This window comes from Chiloscyllium plagiosum, chromosome 13, assembly GCF_004010195.1.
Source record: "Chiloscyllium plagiosum isolate BGI_BamShark_2017 chromosome 13, ASM401019v2, whole genome shotgun sequence".
Taxonomy (NCBI): Eukaryota; Metazoa; Chordata; class Chondrichthyes; order Orectolobiformes; family Hemiscylliidae; genus Chiloscyllium; species Chiloscyllium plagiosum.
The window spans coordinates 83349851-83374529 of NC_057722.1; the positions used below are offsets into that span (position 1 = coordinate 83349851).

At 41.7% G+C, this 24679-nt stretch overlaps 1 protein-coding gene across 8 annotated transcripts in view; it reads left to right on the plus strand.

The window, feature by feature from the left end:
* mecom (MDS1 and EVI1 complex locus) overlaps positions 1–24679 on the plus strand; it is a 1133356-nt gene that overhangs the window by 963789 nt on the left and 144888 nt on the right. For 5 of the 8 annotated variants that reach the window (XM_043702874.1, XM_043702878.1, XM_043702875.1 and 2 more), the window contains 2 exons: positions 6301–6448; positions 8349–8505. In XM_043702874.1, coding sequence (XP_043558809.1) covers positions 6301–6448; positions 8349–8505 — 305 coding nt within the window. The remainder of the gene's footprint in view (positions 1–6300; positions 6449–8348; positions 8506–24679) is intronic. The other 3 variants (XM_043702876.1, XM_043702877.1, XM_043702880.1) reach the window with 1 other exon arrangement.

A 24679-nucleotide genomic window follows, 5' to 3' on the forward strand; every position in this document is an offset into this window, starting at 1 on the left:
ATCTAATAGAAACTTACAAGATAATACATGGCTTGGAAAGGGTGGACGCTAGGAAATTGTTTCCGTTAGGCGAGGAGACTAGGACCCATGGACACAGCCTTAGAATTAGAGGGGGTAAATTAAAAACAGAAATGCGGAGACATTTCTTCAGCCAGAAAGTGGTGGGCCTGTGGAATTCATTGCCACGGAGTGCAGTGGAGGCCGGGACGCTAAATGTCTTCAAGGCAGAGATTGATAAATATTTGATGTCACAAGGAATTAAGGGTTACAGGGAGAATGTGGGTAAGTGGAGTTGAAATGCCCATCAGCCATGATTGAATGGCGGAGGGGATTCAATGGGCCGAATGGCCTTACTTCCGCTCCTATGTCTTATGGTCTTATGGTCTTAAGCTGGATCAGTGACAAGGACTCTCCCTGTGTAAATAAAGGGGGACTTGGTGATAGGATACTGGCCTCTGTAGAGCTATTACAGTGGTAATCTGCTTTCTTGAACTGCAGCAGTCCATATCGTATGTAGTTCCTGCGAGTAGATGTGGAAGATGTGTTGGGTAGACTAGAGGTTATTAAGGTGGACAAATCCCCAGAACCGGATGGGAACTATACATGATTGCTGAGAGAGGTAAGAGTGGAAATAGCTGGGGCCCTGACAGATATCTTTGTGGCATCCTTAAACAGAGTTGAGGTGCCAGAGGATTGGAGGATTGCTCATGTTGTCCCCCTGTCCAGGAAGGATGGCAGGGATATTCTGGGTGACTACAGACCAGTGAGCCTGATGTCAGTGGTGGAAAAGTTGCTAGAGAAGGTACTGAGGGATAAAATCTATTTATATTTGAAAAAGAATGGGCTTATCAGTGATAGGCAACATGGTTTTGTGTGGGGGAGATCATGCCTTACCAACTTAATAGAGTTCTTTGAGGAAGTGACCAAGTTGATAGATGAAGAAAGGGCTGCAGATGTCATATGAATGGACTTTAGTAAGGTGTTTGATAAGGATCCCCATGGTAGATGAATGGAGAAAGTGAAGTCACATTGTGTGCAGGCTATTCTAGCAATGTGGATAAAGAACTGGTTGAGCAACAGGAGACAGAGAGTAGTAGTTGAAGGAAGTTTCTTGAAATGGAGAAAGGTGACCAGTGATGTTCCACAGGGATCAATGTTGGGGCCACTGTTGTTTGTGATATACATAAATGATCTGGAAGAGGGCACTGTTGGTATGATCAGCAAGTTTGCAGATGACACGAAGATTGGTGGAGTAGCAGAAAGCATAAGGGACTGTCAGACAATACAGGAAAATATAGATAGACTGGAGAGTTGGGCAGAGAAGTGGCAGATGGAGTTCAATCCAGACAAATGTGAGGTGATATATTTTGGGAAGTCTAATTCTACAGCGAACTATATAGTAATGGAAGAGCCTTGGGAAAAGTTGATGAGCAGAGAGATCTGGGAGTTCAGGTCCATTGTACCCTGACATTTGCTGCACAGACAGATAGGGTGGTCAAGAAGGCACGTGGTATGCTAGTCTTCATTGGATAGTGTATTGAGTATAAGAGCTGGCAAGTCATGTTAAAATCGTACAAGACATTGATTTGGCCGCATTTAGAATACTGTGTACAGTTCTGAGTGCCACATTACCAAAAGGATGTGGACGCTTTGGAGAGGGTGCAGAGAAGGTTTATGAGGATGTTGCCTGGTATGGAAGGTGCTAGCTATGAGGAGAGGTTGAGTAGGTTAGATTTATTTTTATTAGAAAAAAGGAAATTGAGGGGAGCCCTGATTAAGGTTTACAAAATCATGAAGGGTATAGACAGTGTGGATAGAGACAAGCTTTTTCCCAGGGTGAAGGATTCAATAACGAGAGGTCATGCTTTCAAAATGAGAGGTGGAAACTTTAAAGGGGATACATGCGGTAAGTACTTCACACAGAGGGTGGTGGGCGTTTGGAACGCGTTGCCAGCAGAGGTGGTAGAGACAGGCACGGTAGATTCATTTAAGATGCGTCTGGACAGATGCATGAGCAGATGGGGAGCAGAGGGATACAGATGCTTAGGAATTGACCGACAGGTTTAGACAGTGCATTTGGATCGGCTCAGACTTGGAGGGCCGAAGGGCCTGTTCCTGGGCTGTCAATTTTCTTTGTTCTTTGAATAAGTCACAGGCCAGAGCAGTAGATGAGGGCAAGATGAAGTCTGTTTTGAAGCCCTCCACAATAGAATAACTTCCTTCAATCATTGCACTCTCTAAATTCTCAGTTGGTGATAATAATGGAGGCTGTGAGGGTCCATTGGACAATTTAAGGGGTAAAGAATTGAGAGTCTGCTTTTAACCATTTAATTTTTTGGGAGATTTTTCGAAAGCTTTGCTCAACACAATTTGACCACCACTTGAGTACTGTGTGAAGACTGGTTGCTGCATTAGAGGCAAGTTGCGATTATGCCAAAAAAGAGATTAGTAAGTCAATCACACCCTGTAATATTATCTCTGTTCTTTCCTCTGTCGATGCTGCCAGATCTGCTGAATATTTCCAACACCTTTACAGTTTAATTTAGGCGAGTATTAAAATTTCAGCCTTGTAGAAAGGTTGAAAGACCGTGGTTATTTCCTGTGAAGAGTGCAGACCTGAGGGGGTGAATTACTTGATCCTTATCAAATTATAAGGAACTGAAAGAGAGTAAAGAGGGAAGAAAGATGAAGTCCTGGGAAAATAGATTCAATGTAGTTGTTTGAAAGATTAGAATATAGAACATAGAATGTTACAGCGCAGTAAAGGCCCTTAGGCCCTCGATGTTGCGCCGACCTGTGAAAATAATCTGATGCCCATCTAATCTACACCATTCCATTATTATCCATATGTATATCCAATGCCCATTTAAGTGCCCTTAATTTCAGCAAGTTTATACTGTTGCAGGCAGGCCATTCCCCACCCCTACAACTCTCTGAGTAAAGAAACTACCCCTAATATCTGTCCTAATATTGGCACGGTGGCTCAGGGGTTAGCACTGCTGCCTCACAGCGTCAGGGAGCCGAGTTCAATTCCCGCCTCAGGCGACTGACTGTGTGGAGTTTGCACATTCTCCCCGTGTCTGTGTGGGTTTCCTCCGGGTGCTCCGGTTTCCTCCCACAGTCCAAAGATGTGCAGGTCAGGTGAATTGGCCATGCTAAATTGCCCGTAGTGTTAGGTAAAGGGGTAAATGTAGGAGAATGGGTGGGTTACGCTTTGGCGGGTCGGTGTGGACTTGTTGGGCCGAATGGCCTGTTTCCACACTGTAAGTAATCTAATCTAAATCTATCACCCCTCGATTTAAGCTATGTCCCCTTGTGTTAGCCTTCAACATCTGAGGAAAAGAGCTCTCACTGTCCACCCTATCTAACCCTCTGATTAGCTTTTACGTCTCAATTAAGTCACCTCTCAACCTTCTCTCCAATGAAAACAGCCTTTCCTCTTAAGACCTTCCCTCCACACCAGGCATCATCTTAGTAAATCTCCTCTGAAGCCTTTCCACATCCTTCCAATAATGTGGTGACCAGAACTGCACACAATTCTCCAGGTGCGCCTTACCAGTCTCTTGTATAACTGAAACATGACCTCGTGGCTCCAAAACTCAATCCCCTACCAATAAATGCCAACACACTATGTGTCTTCTTAACAATCCTATCAACCTGGGTGGCAACTTTCAGGGATTTATGCACCGAGACACCGAGATCCCTCTGTTCATCTACACTGCCAAGAATTTTACCATTAGCCCAGTACTCCGCATTCATGTTATTTCTTCCAAAGTGAACTACCTCACACTTTTCCACATTAAAGTCCAATTGCAACTTCTCCGCCCAGCTCTGCATCATATCCATGTCCCTCTGTAACCCACAACATCCTTCAGTACAACTCTGACTACCTTGGTGTCATCCATAAATTTACTAACCCATCTGTACGCCCACATCCAGATCATTTATAAAAATGACAAACAGCAGTGGCCCCAAAACAGATCCTTGCGGCTCACCGCTAGGAACTGAGCTCCAGGATGAACATTTCTCATTAACCACCACCCTCTTTCTTCTTTCAGCTACTCAATTTCTGATCCAAATCGCTAAATCACCTTCAATCCTGAAACTCTGTATTTTCTGCAATAGTCTACCGTGTGGAACCTTATCAAACGCCTTACTGAAGTCCATATACACCGCTTTACCTTCATCCACCTGTTTCGTCACATTCTCAAAGAACTCAATAAGGTTAGTTAGGCACAACCTATCTTTCACAAAACCCTATTGACTATCTCTAATCAAATTATTCCTTTCCAGATGATTATAGATCCCATCTCATAACCTTTTCCAACACCTTACCCACAACCGAAATAAGGCTCATGGGCTATAATTACTAGGTTTGTCTCGACTCCCCTTCTTAAACACAGGAACAACGTTTGCTACCTTCAAACTTTTGGCACTATCCCTGTAGACAATGATGACATTAAGATCGAAGCCAAAGGCTCTGAAATCTCCTCCCTGGCTACTCAAAGATTCCAAGGATAAATCCCATCTGACCCAAGGGTCTTATCTATTTTCAGATCTTCCAAAATTGTTAAAATCTCCTCGTTGTCAACCGCAATCCCATCTAATTTAGTAGCCTTTATCTCCATAATCTCACTAACATTGTCCTTTTCCAATGTGAATACTGACGAAAAGTATTCATTAAGCACTTCCCTTATGTCCTCAGCTTCCACACACTCCTATCTTTGATTGGCCCTAATCTTACTCTAGTCATTCTTTTATTCCTGACATACCTATAGAAGGCCTTAGGGTTTTCCTTGATCTTATCTGCCAACAACTTCTCATGTCCCCTCCTGGCACTTCTTTGCCCTCTCTTTAGATCTTTTCTGGCTAACCTATAACTCTCCAGGCCCCCTAACTGAGCCTTCACGCCTCATCCTAACATAAGCCTTCTTCTTCCCCTTGACAAGGGCCTCAACCTCTTTAGTAAACCATGGCTCCCTCTCTAGACAACTACCTCCCTGCCTGAGAGGTATATACTTATCAAGGACCCGCAGTAGCTGTTCCTTGAATAAGCTCCACATTTCATATGTGTCCATCCCCTGCAGTTTGCTTCCCCATCCTATGCATCTTAAATCTTGCCTAATCGCATCACAATTGCCTTTCCCCCAGTTATACCTCTTCCCCTGTGGTATGTACCTATCCCTGCCCATTACCATTGTAAACATAACCTGATTGTGCTCACTATTGTCAAAATGCTCACGTACCTCTAAATCTAACACCTGGCCAGGTTCATTGCCCAGTACCAAATCCAATATGGCATCGCCCCTTGTTGGCCTGTCCACATACTGTGTCAGAAAACCCTCCTGCATACATTGGACAAAAATTGACCCATCTCAACTACTTGAACTATAGTATTCCCAGTCAATATTGGGGAAGTTAAAGACCCCCATAACAACTACTGTTACTCTCGCTCCTTTCAAGAATCATCTTTGCTATCCTTTCCTGTACATCCTTGGAACAATTTGGAGGTCTATAGAAAACTCTCAAACTCTCCTTTCCTGTTTCTAACCTCAGCCCAAACTATCTCAATGGATGAGTCCTCAAACGTTCTCTCAGCTGCTGCAATACCATCCTTGATTAACAATGCCACACTCTCCCTCTTTTACCATCTTCTCTGTTCTTACTGAAACATCTAAATCCCGGAATCTGCAATAACCATTCCTGTCCCTCCTCTAGCCATGTCTCTGAAATGGCCACAACATCGAAATCCCAGGTAACAACCCAAGCTGCAAGTTCACCCACCTTATTCCGGATGCTCCTGGCATTGAAGTACACACATTTCAAACCAACACCCTGATTGCCAGTGCCCTCTCGTGACCTTGTAAACCTATATCTGACCTCACTAGATTTAACCTCCTTTACATTGGAACTACGATTCAGGCTCCCAACCCCCTGTTGCATTAGTTTGAAGGAGGAGATGACAAGACAGTTTTTAACCTCATCACATTAAAAAAAAACTACTTGAATGACTACTTGATGAGCTATGACCTGCAACCTAATGGATTAATGCAGAAAGTTGGTATCATGCTGGGTTGTTCCTTCTTTCCCAGTCCAAACATGATGAGCTGAGTGGCCTCCTTCATTGACAAACATGTTTGATAATTCTATAATACCAGTGCTTCATTTTACTCTGAGAAAGATGTTGAGATAAAAGCTCATTCACATGCTGGTACTCAGTGCAGAAATGTCAGTCAGTAGTAATATGTGCCTCTGCTACAGAGAAATTGGTTGATGAGCTCTCTACTTCTGATTCTACAGCTTGGACAGACACCTGTTGACTCACACAGAGGAGCGAGAATATAAGTGTGACCAGTGCCCAAAAGCCTTCAATTGGAAATCAAATCTTATTCGACACCAAATGTCACATGACAGCGGCAAGCACTACGAGTGTGAAAACTGCGCCAAGGTATGGTGACGGGTTTCACTTGCTTTACTTTTCTCACTGGTACCAGGTTGGGGTAAAAAAGTATGAGAAGTTCACAAAGAATGCCAAGTTCTGAAAGAAAGAAGGAATGTAATTGTAGCAAGATTAAGTTCCAGCCAGAATTGGATTCCAAATATGAATTTGACATTTTGGTATCCATTTGCAATCTTAAAATGTTTGCAAAAACATTAAAAATAGCTTTAAAAGTAAAACAATTTTACTATCTAAAAATGAAGTGTTTTTTTCAGTGACTTCAGCATCCAAAGAAAATTGTGAAATAGTGTAAATTGGGTAATATCAAATTATCAGCCTGTTTCAAATCACTTGTATTTTTATTTCTCTTAAAGGAAACAGAGGAATGTAAAATTGGTTGCTTTCACCTGGTTTATAATGTCATAGACGATCAAAATGTTCTGACAAATTTAAATGCTGTAAGATCTGTGTTAGAAATCCTTCAATTTATGCCGAAGTATATGTTAACTTGTAGATATTTTAAAAATAAAATCCTGACCTTAATTTAGTGGGCTACTATAGAATGAAATCATAGAGAAAATTCTGCTAAGCCAGTAGGGGGCAATGCACATAGTCACAACCCTACAGGTTGTGACTTTACCTACTGGCAGTGTGTATTCAACCCTCATATTAAGGTAGATTAGATATTGCAGTCAATCTTTTCTATTATACATTTAAATGTATGTTTACTAATTATATTAAATTTTACACTTCAAAATTAACTTCATTTTGGTGTATTTGCAGATCAGTACATAAAGTGCCAACTGATATAAATATATAAATGACCATTGTTAAACTATGGATTCCTGGTCCCATACATTGTGCTATGATCTCTACAGCAAAACTGTAAATCAAAATAACCCATTTTACTGAAGGATCCACAAATGAAGAAATTGCCAAAAAGATTTGTGTTTGTAAATTTTGCTTTAACATGAATCAGAAGTACAGTAAATTAAAATAAATTAACAAACAATGCTACTTCAAATGCTGCTTGAAAGGGTAATATTCACTTTAAGTAATCAATGACACAAAGATATATCGTATACAATCACAAAAATTCTCTTTGAGGATTAATGGCATTTTATATCTGTGTTGTTCCACCAACTGCTTGTCTTTATTCCCATTGGAAAAGTTAGGAGATCTGTTCAAAAATGACTGAGACCTTTGAAACTCAAGAGTGAGATTAATATCAACAAAATACACTTTCATGAACTCTTTTTCCCTTGGTCACAACACTCTTGATAGTGTAGCTGTCCAAAGTTCCTTTTCAACTGACCAACCAGTAACATTTTCGTTCATGGTTTGGCCACTTCAGATAAAACCCCCAGCTGTTTAGCATCTCCAATCTATGCACACATGTTTCCAAAATTTTGGCAATTTTCAGTCTGCTCATATATTACCACCAAGGACTCTTGTATCTGTATGCAGATTGCCTTCTACCTCCGGGTCTTTTCACCAGCAACATGACCTTCAGATGTTAACTGCCTCCTCGTTGGTATTGCTTCCAGGCCAAGTCAACAGATCATACGGTTAAATATTTTTATCCAGGAAAATTATAATTTATGAAAACTTAGGTCTTTGTAAAATATTCTTCAAAGTAATTAGAGATACCTAAGACATTTTAAAGAAATTACAAATTATTCTTACCGTACTGATTCTGGATCATACGTTGGCACAGTACCAGATGGGAGAAGGAGAACCTGCTAAGCACAAAATGAAGGTAAAGCCAATTCAAAGTTGGTGTTAAACTAAATTGCTGTATTCAGAAACAGAGCTCCATGTTAGTATAAAAACCTGAACATTGATGTGCATAAATTGAAGACATCGTTTGCTTCACCTCCCTGCATCAGATTTCTTTACTATTCCCCAGCAGGTTTTTACAGACCCCAGCAATCTGCAGAGACACATTCGCTCACAGCATGTTGGTGCTCGGGCCCACGCCTGTCCAGAATGTGGAAAGACATTCGCCACTTCCTCAGGTCTCAAGCAACACAAGCACATCCACAGCAGTGTCAAGCCATTCATCTGTGAGTTTGCCTGATCATTCTCCTCACCATTAGCCGTGTCACCAGTATTTTCACCAAAAAATACATTGATATCAATAGAGTACAGAGGGTTTGTTTGTGGTCAGTTTATTCAATTCTTTGAATTATTGTTCATGGTAGACCAGGAGCAACAACGCTTCAAGGGAATTATTCTGAGAATAAGCTTTGTGCTACTTCCACAGGTGCCAGCTGATTTTGAACACATTTTGTGCAGATAATAGTGGGATCTTTCTGTCAAGATTCCCAGCTTCTAGGTGTAAAGACTTAGTATAATTAATGCTCCTGGAGTATGTGACTCTGCAAAACAGAAAATGTCTATGATTTACTCAGAACCACTAATTTGTCAGACTTACTGGAGATAACCACATGAAAAAAGGTGAGGAGATTCACAGAGTTCTTTTGAGGCTGACGTTTTTACATCTTCATGAGGCAGAATAGGGGCAGCTTTATCCTGTTTGTATCCTTGTTATAGTTGTCTGGAATGAACTGTTTATTTACTCCAGCTAAATGTTGAGAAGACAGGAGCTGTTGAGTATGGTCCCACCACAGACTCCTTGGTCATTGCCTGTCTCTCCTCAGCCAGACATTTCAGACTCTTTGCAGCCTCACATCCTGTTTCATCCCAAACTGAACTTTTGATTCCATATCCTCTTTATCACAAAAGCCATATGTCACCCATCTCCAGCTCACCAAAGCCGATGTGTTGCTGAATTTGTCATGAATGATTAAATCTGACACATTTGGTTCAATGCTGTCCTGACTCAGCAGCAGAGTGTGCAGGCACCAACAGTGGGTTAGAATATGGGCTCAAATGACAAGAGTCAGAGGAATAGAAAGTACAAGGAGAGACATTTGTCGGGAATGAAGAATGTCAGAGAGATGGGAAGCTAGGGCTGGAATGATTTTAAACACAAGCTGACAATTAAAGTTTGTGTCATGGTGATTCTGGCTGGTCTCCCATTTGTTATTGTCCTTGAACATCAGTTCCTCCAGTTCTCTGTTGAACATAATCCCATTCCAAACCAACCCCTAGTTTATCATCACCCTGACACCAACAGACCACCATGCTGCATCCTTGAGTTTAAATTCCTCTGTTGTCTTCCCTATTCCTTTGTCCTGGCCCTCCTGCATTACCCTGTATGCCCTGTATTGCCCTGACTCCGGTCACATATGACTGTAATCTTATTTGCCTCTTTTAGCGCACTGTTGGCCAAGTTCTGTTGCTGTTGTCTCACTCCCTTCCCCAAACCTAACCCCAACCTCTTCCAATTTTCCCCCTGCTTTTCCTTCTTTAATATCTTACTACCCACATTGTTTGACCAAGGTCAAGGTCAAACAATGTGTGTTTGGCTTAAGATGTTTTCTTTATCCCTCTGTCCAGCGCAATTAGACATTTAGAACATAGAACATAGAAAAGTACAGCACAATGGCCCAAAATGTTGTGCCGAGGTTTAATCCTAATGTGAAATATAATAACTTTATCTACGCACCCCTCAACTCATTGCTCTCCATGTGCCTGTCCAGCAGTCGCTTAAATGTCACCAATGACTTCGCTTCCACCACCATATCTGGCAACGCATTCCATGCATTCACAACTCTTTGTGTAAAGAACCTACCTCTGACATCTCCACTAAACCTTTCCCCTAATATCTTAAAACTATGACCCTCTCGTACCAGTCAATCTTGCCCTGGGGAAAAGTCTCTGGATATTGACTCTATCTATGCCACTCATTTCCTTGTACACCTCGATCAGGTCTCCTCTCTTCCTCCTTCTCTCCAGAGAGAAAAATCCGAGCTTTTTCAACCTTTCTTCATAAGACAAGCCCTCCAGTCCAGGCGGCTTCCTGGTAAACCTTCTTTGCATTTTCTCCAAAGTCTCTGTATCTTTCCTATAGTAGCTCGACCAGAACTGGACACAATATTCTAAGTGTGGTCTCACCTGTAGCAAAACTTTGTGGCTCTTAAATTCAATCCCCCTGTTAATGAAAGCCAAAACACCATATGCTTTCTTAACAACCCTATCCACTGGGGTGGCAACTTTGAGGGATCTATGTACTTGCACACCCAGATCCCTCTGTTCCTCCACACTGCCAAGAATCCTGTCTTTAATCCTATATTCAGCATTCGAGTTCGATCTTCCAAAATGCATCACTTCGCATTTATCCAGGTTGAACTCCATCTGCCATTTCTCAGCTCAGCTCTGCATCCTGTCTATGTTGCGCTGCAGCCTGCAATAGCCCTCGATACTATCGTCAGCACCTCCAACCTTTGTGTCATCTGCAAATTTACTAACCCACCCCTCAACCTCCTCGTCCAAGTCATTTGTAAAAACTATAAAGAGCAGAGGCCCAAGAACAGAGCCCTGCGGGACCCCACTCAACACTGACCTCCAGGCAGAATACTTCCCATCTACAACCACTCTCTGCCTTCTGTCAGCCAGCCAATTCTGAATCCAGATAGCCAAATCTCCCTGTATCCCATACTTCCTGACTTTATGAATGAGCCTACCATGGGGAACCCTATCAAATGCCTTGCTGAAGTCCACATACACCACACCCACTGCTCAACCTTCATCGACCTGTCTTGTCACCTTCTTGAAGAACTTAGTAAGATTTGTGAGGCATGACCTGCCCCACAAAGCCATGTTGACAGCCTTTAATCACGCTATGCTTTGCCAAATAGTCATAAATCCTATCCCTCGGAATTCTTTCCAAAACTTTGCTGACCACAGACTTAAGACTGACTGCTCTGTAATTGCCAGGAATTTCCCTATTACCCTTCTTGAAAAGAGGAACAACATTCGCCTCCTTCCAATCCTCCGGTATGACTCCTATGGAGAGTGAGGAGGCAAATATCCTCGCCAGCAGCTTAGCAACCTCCTTTCTCGTTTCCCGGAACAGCCTGGGAAATCTGGTCTGGCCCTGGGGACTTATCAATCTTAATGTTTTCCAAAATTTCCAGCACATCAGCTTCATCAATCTTGATCTGATCAAGACTGTATCCCAGCTCCTCAAAGTTGTCATTCACAACAAGTTCCCTTTCCTCAGTGCAAACCAAAGCAACAAACTCATTTAGAGCTTCCCCTATTTGCTCAGACTCCATGCACAAGTTCCCTCCGCTATCCCTGATCAGCCCTACCTTCTCCCTGATCATTCTCTTATTCCTCATGTGTGAGTAAAATGCTTTTGGGTTCTCTCTAATCCTTCCTGCCAAGCCTTTTTCGTACCCCCTCCTGGCTCTCCTCAGTCCATTTCTGAGCTCCTTTCTAGCAAGCCTGTAATCCTCTAAAGCTGTGTTCAATCCCCCATACATAAGCTGCCTTCTTCCTTTTGATGAGAAGCTCCTCTGTTCTCGTCATCCAAGGTTCCTTAATCTTATCCCTTCTTACATGTCTCAGAGGAATAAATGCGTGCATCATTCGCAACAACTGCAACTGTCCCCCTCTGAGACATGTGGCTCTGATTCCCACCCTCCTGCCAATCTAGTTTAAACTCTCCTGAATCACACGAGCAAATCTCCCACCCAGGACATTTGTGCCCCTCCAATTCAGGTGCAACCCATCCTTCATGAACAGGTCCCACCTTCTCCAGAAGGTATCCCAATGGTCTAGGTACCTGAAGCCCTCCCTCCTGCACCAGTCTCGCAGCCACATGTTAAGCTGCATTCGCTAATTATTCCAATTTTGTGACATTAAAGGCACATTTTTTGTGCAAATTGTTGCTGCTGTTCTGGTTGTAGAAATTTGTGGATATGAGCCCATTTCATGTCCTTTTAAAATGAGTTATAGTAAAGTTTCAATTCACAGTGGAAGCTATTAACAAAGATTTTTTACTGCCACAACTATTGAATGAACAGAATACCAAATGAATAAAGCATTCTGAAAGAACACGTGTTGCTGGAAGAACCACATGAATGAGGCTAATGTAATTTGACTGTCGTACACAGTGCATGAACTAAATGATCAAATCCTGTACACTATGACATAAGGTAAATGTATTCTGGATTAGTGGTGCTGGAAGAGCACAACAGTTCAGGCAGCATCCAAGGAGCTTCGAAATCGACGTTTCGGGCAAAAGGACTTCCTGATGAAGGGCTTTTGCCCGAAACGTCGATTTCGAAGTTCCTTGGATGCTGCCTGAACTGCTGTGCTCTTCCAGCACCACTAATCCAGAATCTGGTTTCCAGCATCTGCAGTCATTGTTTTTACCATGAGGTAAATGTAACCAATGCAGGCTTATTCATAACCACTTGACTGGCTTGAGTGTACCAGCTAAGATTGTGTGAACACAGATAGTAATTTGACCCAACTGTAATCCGATTACAGGATGCTGATCAAATAACAGAAGATCATGGCAAATAATCTATCATAAAGCAGATGAACAGCTCATCCCGCTCATCCTCAATCCAGCATGCAATCTTTTTCAGTCACACAACGATAAACTTTCCCTTTTATAATTCACCATTTACTCTGGAAATTCTGTCCAAATTTAATTTACTATTTTTTTTAAATTCAGAAACTGATTCTTCAACACCCTCAATTTTCTCTCTTTGTTGTTCTCCTTCAGAAGCATAAGACCATAAGACACAAGAGTGGAAGTAAGGCCATTCGGCCCATCGAGTCCACTCTGCCATTTAATCGTGGCTGATAGGCATTTCAACTCCACTTACCTACACTCTCCCCGTAGCCCTTAATTCCTTGCAAGATCAAGAATTTATCAATCTCGGCCTTGAAGACATTTAACATCCCGGCCTTCACTGCGCTCCGTGGCAATAATTCCACAGGCCCACCACTCTCTAGCTAAAGAAATGTCTCCTCATTTTCATTCTAAATTGACCCCCTCTAATTCTAAAGTTGTGCCCACAGTCCTAGTCTCCCCATCTAACAGAAACAAATTCCCAGCGTCCACCCTTTCAAATGCATGCATTATCTTGTAAGTTTTTATTAGATCTCCCTTCAACCTTCTAAACTCTAATGAATACAATCCCAGGATCCTCAGCTGTAAATCATATGTTAGACCTACCATTCCAGGGATCATCCGTGTGAATCTCCGCTGGACATGCTCCAGTGCCAGTATGTCTTTCCTGAGGTGTGGGGCTTAAAATTGGACACCATATTCTGAGTGGGGCCTAACTAAAGCTTTATAAAGTCTCAGAAGCACATCACTGCTTTTATATTCAACCCTCTTGAGATATAATCACAGACTCAATCACAGACTCAACCTACAAGTTAACGTTCAGAGAATCCTGGACTAACACTCCCAGATCCCTTTGTACTTTGGCTTTATGAATTTTCTCACCGTTTAGAAAATGGTCCATGCTTGTATTCTTTTTTCCAAAGTGCAAGACCTCGCATTTGCTCATGTTGAATTTCATCAGCCATTTCCTGAATGACTCTTCTAAATTGCCTCTCCACCTCCTCAGAACTATCTGCCTGCCCACCTAACTTCATATCATCTGCAAACTTCACCAGAATGCCCCCGGTCACTTTATCCAGGTCATTAATATATGAAGTGAATAGCTGCGGACCCAATACTGAACCCTGCAGGACACCACTAGTCACTGGCTGCCATTTTGAAAAAGAACCTTTTATCCCGACTCTCTGCCTTCTGTCAGACAGCTGATCCTCAATGCATGCCAATAGCACCATGGGCCCTCACCTTACTCAGCAGCCTCCCTATCAAGAGGCACCTTATCAAAGGCCTTTTGAAAGTCTAGATAGATTACATCCACTAGGTTTCCATGGTCTAACCTACTTTTTACCTCTTCCAAAAATTCAAACAGGTTTGTCAGGCACGACCTGCCCTTACTAAATCCAGAGTTAAAAATCACACAATACCAGGTTATAGTCCAACAGGTTTAATTGGAAGCACACTAGCTTTCGGAGTGACGGTCGCTCTGAAAGCTAGTGTGCTTCCAATTAAACCTGTTGGACTATAACCTGGTGTTGTGTGATTTTTAACTTTGTACATCCCAGTCCAACACCGGCATCTCCGAATCATGGTTACTAAATCCATGCTGACTTGTTCTAATCTGACCCTGCACTTCCAAGAATTTAGAAATCTCATCCTTCAAGATGGATTCTAGAATTTTACCTACAACCGAGGTTAGGCTAACCGATCTATAATTTTCTGTCTTTTGTCTTGATCCTTTCTTGAACAAGAGGGCTACAACAGCGATTTTCCAATCATCTGGGACTTTCCCTGACTCCAGTGATTTTTGAAAGATTACAGTCAGAACCTCTGCTATTTCCTCAGCCACCTCCCTCAGAACTCTAGGATGTAGCCCATCAGGGCCAGGAGATTTATCAATTTTTTCTAGCACTTTCTCTTTTGTAATGGCTACCATACTCAACTTTGTCCCCGATCTCCTTACAGGAACGTGGCCTCATGCTCCTGTATAATTCAATCCTTCCCTGTCTAAGTAACTGTTCTTCACACCTAAAGCCATCTGGTAAATTTTAGCAGCCTGCATGGCTGCAGAGTATATCATAACCTGATCCTAACATCACCTGACATCTATATATGCACTTTCTGGTATAAATCAGGAGTGCGGAGGTCAGGTTGTTTAAGGCAAAAAGTCATGGCCCTATTACTGACCTGCTTTAGATTAGCAAAGACCAGAGGTTAAATCAAGGGTATTTCTACTTGTTGTGGTATCACTGATCCCAATATCATATTTCAGGGAAGCCACTGACTGCGTCTTGAGGAGGTAAGAAATAGATATTAAGATAAATTGGGAGTATCGTTCTTTTTCATTCCCTACTGACCATTTAATTGTTTACTTCTGGTTTTTTTTCACCAAACTTAAGTTAGAAAACTTATAAGTCATAACACGTTTTGTTACATTTGATCTCCTTTCTGCATATTTTGAGAGGTTGAATTTTTTGTAACTATCAAATGGTATTACAATTGTTTTATTGAATTTGTTTGAAGCAAGGTAATTATCTTACAAATTATCTGGTAATCCAGCTGTATGGAATGGAATTGTATTGTTCAAGAGTTACATTGCTCTCCCCAACCTCAGCCCTAGTCATTTAAATAAGATGCCCACACACACATGCTCATAGACATGCAGCATTTACTCCTGTTAGGCCTATTTTCAGCAACTGTCTCTTATTACTGCATCCTGCCTTAGCTAAACAGAAAAAAATCCTCAACTATAATGAAACAAAAAAAGGTAATTATTAGCTTGTTTGCAAAAAATAAGCCACTCAATGGAAACCACATGGACTTATGGGCCAAGCATATTCAAAATAGCACTTAATTTGTTTTAATAAGCAACAAATATGCAGCCCATGAGTACTGACTAATTACTGTGTTCTCAGAAAATTGCTTCACAAAGCATACTGGCATCAGATGGACCTGATATTACAAAGCTCTTTGCGGTTTGCGGTGTGCTTATGGCATTTGAGAGTGATGAAAAGCTTGTCGGGTGGTAACATTTAGAACATTTAGAAATTAGAGAGGGGGAGAGAGAGGAAAGGGAGGAGGGCAGTGGGGGGAAAGGTATGAGTGAAACAATGAAGTGTGAAGTTGAAAGACTACACCGAGTGGTGAATGCCGTTAGCCTTCTAAGATTAGCCCCACATGTGGTTTCTACATATGGTGCACAAACCATACATTACTTGTACATTGGGAGTTCAACATACATTCAGAATCCAGCATTGTTGGAATCATTGGGAAATAAAATTGTGAATCCTGAACATTTTTCACTTTCTGATCGTTAGCAGATTCTCATAAAACTCCATCAGGAAGGGTTTCATATAATAAAGTTGAAGTTTGTAATTCAAAGGTGCTGCTGTTAGCCTATCAACTCTCAATATCAGGAATTGAATGAGGAGAGCATGATGTCAATAGCTCATTATTCTCATAGTCTATTCAGATCACACAAAACTACATATGTATAAATGAACTGCATGTTTAAAAATGAAACAAATTAAATAATATTCAGAGTTTTTTAAGAAACCTGATGTATTAGTATCATACATTTTCTCATTAAATGAATGAGGCATTTATAATTTTGATTTCCATCTTTCAGTAATATTTATGAGTGAATCTTGAATGCTTGTGTTACTTAAGGTAAAGAATATCAAAGGGGTAATGGGTGAAGATGGAATAAGCATACCAGCCTTGACTGAAACTAGTTGGGGAATAATAGGTGTAAATTGAAACTCTATCTACCTCCAGAAAATATGACTTGGCACCAGTTTTACAAGACTGCCTTTTGCTGTAGCAGTATGCTGTACACCATGAGAACTATGTGGGGGAGAACCTTCTTTTTTGAAGTTCATTGCTTTTGCCGCAACAATTTCAGTAGCCCTACATCAAGATGACAGCTGATAGCCATTTTCTTATAGTAAGTTCCATAACAAAAAATGCTAATAATTGAATTAATAGAATGACAGACACTACACAACTGTAAAATATCCTTTACATACTTTTCTAGTAGCTAAATTAACACTGAACTGAAATCGCAGTTGAAACGATTGCTATTTCCATTGTGGGTTGTCATGATTTATAGGCGCTGGCATTTGAACTCTTGAGTTGATATAGTACCATAGAACCATAGAAATAAAACAACATGCAAGGGGGCCATTGTCTATTCTGACTTGTCTATTCTGACCCAAAGACACCCAGATCCCCTTTCTAATCCCATCTTTCTGGCCATTAGCCATGCAGCTTATAGCACTTAATGTGCAGGTCTCAGGACTGTTTGAAAGAAATAAGGGTCTTTGCCTCCACAAACAATTCAGGCAGAGAATTCCAGACACACACCACCCTCTGCGTAAATACATTTTTCCTCAATGTCCCCTCTATTCCTTCAGCATCTTAGCTTGAATTGATGACCCCTAGTTTTTGAACTCTCTGCCAAGGGAAACAGGTTCCTCCTGTCACTCTATCTCTACCCCACACAGTTTGGTATACCTCAATCATGTTACCTCTCAGCCTTCTCTATTCCAAGGAAAACAACCCCAATCTCTCCATATTGTGGAATTCTCCAGCCCTTGCAACATTCTAGTAAATCTCTGCACTCTCTCCAGAGCAATTGCATCTTTCCGGTGATGTGGTGACCAGAACAGTGTACAATAATCCAGCTGTTACCTTACCAATGTCCTGGATTAGTGGTGCTGGAAGAGCACAGCAGTTCAGGCAGCATCCAAGGAGCTTTGAAATCGACGTTTTGGGCAAAAGCCCTTCATCAGGAATAAATTGATCAGGAATTTATTCCTGATGAAGGGCTTTTGCCCGAAACGTCGATTTCAAAGCTCCTTGGATGCTGCCTGAACTGCTGTGCTCTTCCAGCACCACTAATCCAGAATCTGGTTTCCAGCATCTGCAGTCATTGTTTTTACCTTATCAATGTCCTGTATAGTGTCATCATTACACCCTTACTTTTTTATTCCACATGTCTGCCAATGAAGGAGAACATTCCATCTGTCTTCTTTACAACATTATCTACCTGTACTGCTACCTCTAGGGACCTGCCAAGATCTCTCACTTCATCTATCCCCCTCAGTAAATTCCCATTTATTGCGCATTCCTTTTAAATTCATTTAGACAATATCCACTACACTACCCTCATTGATCCTCTTCATCACTTTCTCAAATAATTCAATCAAATTTCTAAATCATAACCTTCCCTTAACCTGCTGGCTATGCCTGACTAATCCTTGCATTTCTAAATGACAGTTTATCTGATCGCTCAGAATTGTTTCTAACTATTTGTCTATCAGTGAAGTAAGGCTAACAGGCCTATAATTCTTTGGCATTCCTTTTCTACCTTTTTTAAATAACAGAAACACATTTGCATTCCTCAACCACCACACCTGTGCCTTGTGAAGATTGGAGAATAATCCTCACAACATCTGCTGTTTCCTCCCTGACGCTCTTCAGCATCCTAGGGAACAATCCATCTGTCCCTGGTGACGTATCCACTTACAAGAACTCCTCTAATACTTCCTCTCTTGTTATGATTATTTTGTCCAATATTTCACACTGCTCATCTTGGATTACTATATCCAGATCATCCCATTCCTTTTGTGAATACAGAGGCAAAGAATCTTCCCTTGTATTTTTCTAGATTTGCCAGTGAAGTCAGCTCTGTTATAAGTTCAGCCCCATCAATTTCTTTTGTTACATGCCTTTTAATCCTTGTTTCTGTTGTCTTTCTGAATTGCTAAATCTATCACTAACTAATGTTCAACACAAATTGATTATAACACGATTTTGGCCCCATCAGTTTAAATGGCCTTGCTAATGCGCAATTTTCTTATAATGCAAGATTACATGAGAACTGAACAATTGCGATATATCAGACTGTTTTACCTCTCTTTATGCATTACCTCACACTTATCAGAGTTGAACTCCATTTGCCATTTTCCTGCCTTCTCTATTATTTTGAAGCTTACAGCTATGCTCTGCACTATCTAGTACATGGTCAGTTTTTGTGTCATTTACAAATTTCCCAATGGTGTCCCCACAATCAAGTTCAAATTGTTAATGTGTAAAACAAAAAACAGGAGTCCTAACACCGAGTCCTGTGGAACACCACTTGAAACAGCTTTCCATTTGCAAAGGCAACCATCAGCCATTACCCTTTGTTTCCTGCTGGATCCAATTCGACACATTAGCCTGTATCCCTGTAGACAACATCCACTGCACTATCCTCATTGATCTTCCTCATCACTTCCTCAAAGAATTCAATCAAATTTATAAGGCATGATCTTCCCAGAACAAAGCCATGCTGACTATCCATGATTTGCCCATGCATTTTGAGGTGACAGTTTATCTGATCTCTCACAAATGATTCTAACAATTTGCCCACTACTGGTCTATATTTGTTTAGCATTTCTTTTGTACCTGTTTAAACAATTGAACCATATTTGCATTCATCTAGTCACCCATCACCTCATCTGTGTCTAGTCAAGATTGGGAAATAATCTTCAGAGTATCTGCTATTTTCTTCCTGACTTCCTCTAACATCCTAGGGAACAATTCATCCGGCCCTGGTGGCTTATCCACTTTCAAGGCTTCTACCTCCTCGAGCAGGTCCTCCCTATTTATGATTATTTTGTCCAATATTTCTCACTGCTCCTCTTGAATTACTATATCCATTTCATCCCTTTCTTTTGTGAATATGGAGACAAAAAATTCATTTAAAATTCTTCCAATATCCCATGCATCTTCAATCAATTTCACTTCTACATCTCTGATAGGTCCCACTTTTTCCTCAACTATCCTTTTGTTCTTTATCCACTAGTAAAACATGTTTGAGTTTTCCTTCATCTTGCTTGATATAATATTATTTTTTATGCTTTCTCTTTGATTTCCTTATTTCTGTTTTAACTTGATCACTGTACTTTCTATACTCCCCTAAGCTTTCTGCAGTGTTGCGTTTTTGTGACTGTAATAAGTTTTGATGCTTTGTTTAATCTTCCCTGTATTTTTCTTGACAAGTATAGGGGCCTAGATTTGGCAGAACCATTCTTATTTTTGGAGGGGACATATCTGCTTTATGCCCTAAAGATCTTACTTTTTAGCACCTCCTATTGATTTATCCTTTAGCTGCCCTGTCCAGTCCACCTCAACCAAATCATTTCTCAGGTTTGCAAAATTTGCCTTCCTCCAGTTTAAATCTTTTACTCCTTATTTATTACTGTCCTTTTCCATGATACTACTAACTCGAACTGAAATGTGGTCACCATCCCTGGGTGAGATTGCCCACTGTCACTTTACCCACATATTCATCTTCATTTCCCCAAACTAAATACAGAATTGTATTTCCTCTCATTGGGCTTGTCATAAATACATAAGATATGGAGTCAGAATGAGTCCATTCGGTTCATCAAGTCTAATCCACCATTCAATCATGGCTGATATGCTCCCCACTCACACTTTCCTGCCCTCTCCCCATAACCCTACAACCCTTCCCAAATTAAAACATCAGTCTAATTCCTCCTTAAATTTACTCACTGTCCCAGCATCCACCACACTTTGGGGTAGCCAATTCCACACATTCACAACCCTTTGGGAGAAATAGTTTCTCCTTAAAACTGTTTTAAGTTTGCAACCCCTTATCCTAAGACTATGACTGTTCGTCCTAGAATGCCCACAAGAGGAAGCAACTGCTCTATGTCTATTTTATCCACATATTTTATCACCTTGAATACCTCAATTTGATCTCCTCTCATTATTCTAAATTCTGGAGAGTATAGGCCTAAACTGTTCAATCTCTCTTCATACGACAAACCCCTTATCTCTGGGATCAACCTAGTGAACCTCCCCTGAACTGCCTCATTGCCATTATATCTTTCCTCAAATAAGGGGACCAAAATTCAAGAGTCAAGAGTAGCGTTATTTGTCATTTCTACCAGAGACAACTCATACAGGAAAAACGAGACAGCGTTCCACTAGGACAAAGGTGTGACATGGACAACACAAATTACACGAGAGTACAAGCATACACAGGGCAGCATAACGTGCAAATTATGCACAACAGCACAGAAATTCCTGACAAGACAAGACAATAGGCACAGTGCTGGATAAATTACAATGTAATAATGAATGATCATTAATAAAACATGCAACAATTCAAAAAGTCATGCAAAGAATTGCAGATGGAATAGAGTGTAATCATACAGTATTAAGGAGCCTGATGGCTTGGGGGGGAAGAAATTGTTGCACAATCTGGCTGTGAGAAACCAAATGCTCCACTATCTTCTGTCAGCTGGCAGGAGGAAGTGGAGTTTGAGTGAGGGGTATATAGGGTCTTCCACAATGCTGTTAGCCTTGTGGATGCAGTGTGTGGTGTAAATATCTGTAACTCAGTGAAGACAGACCCTGATGATCTTCTCAGTGGTCCTCACTATCCATTGTAGGGCCTAATGATCCAAGATAGTGCAATTCCCGAGCCAGGCAGCGATGCAGCTGCTCAGGGTACTGTCAATGAACCCTCTGTAGAATGTGATGACGATGGGGGTGGGGGGGGGGGGAGAGGGGTGGGCTTTCCTCAGCCTACATAGAGAGGCTGCTGGGCTTTCTTGGCTATGAAGCTGGTGTTAAGGGACCAGGTGAGATTCTCTGCCAGGTGGACACAAAGTAATTTGGTGCTCTTCATGAACTCCACAGGAGAGCCGCCGATGTCCAGCGGAGAGTGGTCGCTCCATGCCCTCCTGAAGTCAACAACCATCTCTTTCATCTTGTCCACGTTCAGGGACAGGTTGTTGGCTCTGCACCAGTCTGTTAGCTGCTGCACCTCCTCTCTGTATGCTGACTCGTCATTCCTGCTGATGACACCCACTACAGTCGTATCATCAGTGAACTTGATGATGTGATTTGAGCTGTGCATTGCTGCACAGTCATGTATCAGCAGGTGAACAGCAGTGGACTGAGCACACAGCCCTGGGGGGGCCCCATGCTCAGTGTGAGGGTGTTGGAGATGCTGTTCCCAATCTGACTGACTGAGGTCTCCCAGTCAAGAGGTCCAGGATCCAGTTGCAGAGGGAGATATTCAGGCCCAGCAGACTCAGCTTTCCAATCAGGTGCTGAGGAATGATAGTGTTGAATGCAGAACTAAAATGTATGAACAGTACCCTGATGTAGGTGTTCTTCTTGTCCAGGAGGTGAAGGCCACATGGAGGGTGTTGAAAACTGTGCATAATATTCCTGGTGTGGTTTCATAAAATGCCTTGTGTAGTTGAGCAACAACACTTGCTTACCCTTATATTCTATTCCTTTAGCTATAAAACTCACCATTCCATATGCTTTCTTTATTATCTGCTGTACCTATGTGCTCGTTTTCTGTGACTCATGAACAGGTATATCCAGATCCCCTCTGTACCAGAGCACCCCAAAGTCTATCCCTTTTAGATAATAGGTAGCCTTCCCATTTTTCTAATTAGAATCTATATTAAACTCCCATCTACCACATTTCGGCCCACTCTCCTAATCTATTTATGCCCATTTGCTACGTTCTTATTTCCTCATTGCAGTTTACTGTCCTGCCTATTTTTGTGTCATCCACAAACTTGTCTATAGAGCCTTCTATCCCTGTAACTAAGCTGTTAATGTAGATTATAAATCGCTGGGGTCCAAGGACTGAACCCTATTGCACCCCACTAGTTACATCATGCCATCCAGAAAAAAACTCATTTATCTCGACTCTCTGTCTTCTGTCCACCAGCCAGTTACCTATCCAGACTAATAAATTTCCCCATATCCCATATGGTTGAACCTTGTGAATAAGGTACCTTTGTATGGTACCTTATCAAACACCTTCTGGAAGTCCTGATAAATTATATCTACAGTGTCCCATTATCCACTTTGCTTGCTACATCTTTGAAGAACTCCAGCAAATTACTCAAGCATGATTTGCCCTTCATAAAATCATGCTGACTCTGATGGATAGCGTTTTGACTTTCCAAATGTCCTGACATTGCTTCCTTGATAATTGATTCTAACACTTTCCCAACAACAGATGTTAAACTAAGTGGTCTGTAAATTCTCCCCATATTGCCTCCCTCCCTTTTTGAATAATGGTGTTATATTAGCACTTTTCTAATCCACTGGAACCTTTCCTGGGTCCAGGGAATTTTAGAATATTGTAACCAATGGATCCATTATCTCTGCCACCACTTCCTTTAATGCCCTAGGATGTAGGCCATCCAACCCAGGAAATTTGTCTGCCCTAAATCCTAATAGTTTGCTGAGTACCATTTCCTTATCAATGTTGATTGTTCTAAGTTCTCCCCTTTCTATTGCCCCTGACTTGCCTGTTCTAGTAGGAATAGTGTTATTGTCCTCCACCATGTATTGTTTAAAAAAAATTCCTGGACGCATGTACTTTCCACCCTCAATGCCCGTTATATTGTTTGAAACCCAGTTGATATTGGGATAGATAAAGTCTCCTACTGTTATTACACTCTTACTCCTCAGGCAGAAATGTGTCTACATATGGGGGCAGCACGGTGGCACAGTGGTTAGCACTGTTGCCTCACAGCGCCAGAGACCCGGGTTCAATTCCCACCTCAGGCGACTGACTGTGTGGAGTTTGCACGTTCTCCCTGTGTCTGCGTGGGTTTCCTCCGGGTGCTCCGGTTTCCTCCCACAGTCCAAAGATGTGCAGGTCAGGTGAATTGGCCGTGCTAAATTGCCCGTAGTGTTAGGTAAGGGGTAAATGTAGGGGTATGGGTGGGTTGCGCTTTGGCGGGTCGGTGTGGACTTGTTGGGCCAAAGGGCCTGTTTCCTCACTGTAATGTAATCTAATCTAAATCTAATATGTGTTCTTCTATCTCCCTCTTACTATTTAGGGGTCTGTGGTATCCTTCTAGTGATGTGATTGCCCCTCTTTTATTTCTAATCTCAACCCATAAAACTTCATTTGATAACCCGTTTAGTATATCACACGTCTTGTAACTACAATGGATGCTTTAACCGATATTGCTACACCAAGCTTCCTTTTTTGTCACCCACTCTATCCTGTCTGAAGACTCTATGCTCAGGGATATTGAGCTGTCAATTCTGCCCCTCACTTAGCCAGGTTTCTGTCACAGTATTGACATTGTGTTTTTGAGCAAAGTAGAATGTAATTCTGCAAGTACAGATTCACCCCACAAATGTGTGTGTGTGTTGGGGAGAGGTGGGGAGGTTGGGGGGGGAGGTTATGGGTTTCTATGAGAGAGTATGTGTATGTGTCAATGTGTGTGAGTGTAGAGAGATATAAGTCTGTGATAGGGTGCATGTGTGAGTGTATGAGAGAGGGTCTGCGTGAGTGTGTTTGTCTGTGGGAGAATTCTTTCTAAGTTTAATGTACTCTCAAGTCTGGCAGGAGACACACCATTGTTTTGCCATTCTCACATTCCGATCACTTAATCTGAACTATAAACACTTTTTCCACACCCACTACACACACACCCCCCACCCTGCAAGCTATCACATAAATGCTATCCCCTACACACTTCACTGCACCTCTGATGAAGAGTCATCTCGACTGAAAAATTAGTTGCTGTCTCTCCCTGAATGCTGTCTGATCTGCTGTGATCTCTAGTATTTGTTGTTTTCAGAACAGATTCCAGTATCTGCAGTAATTTTCTCCTATATGTATGTAAAATAATTGTATTCTGATTCAATTCGGACCCGACTCCGTAGTGTATGGCATA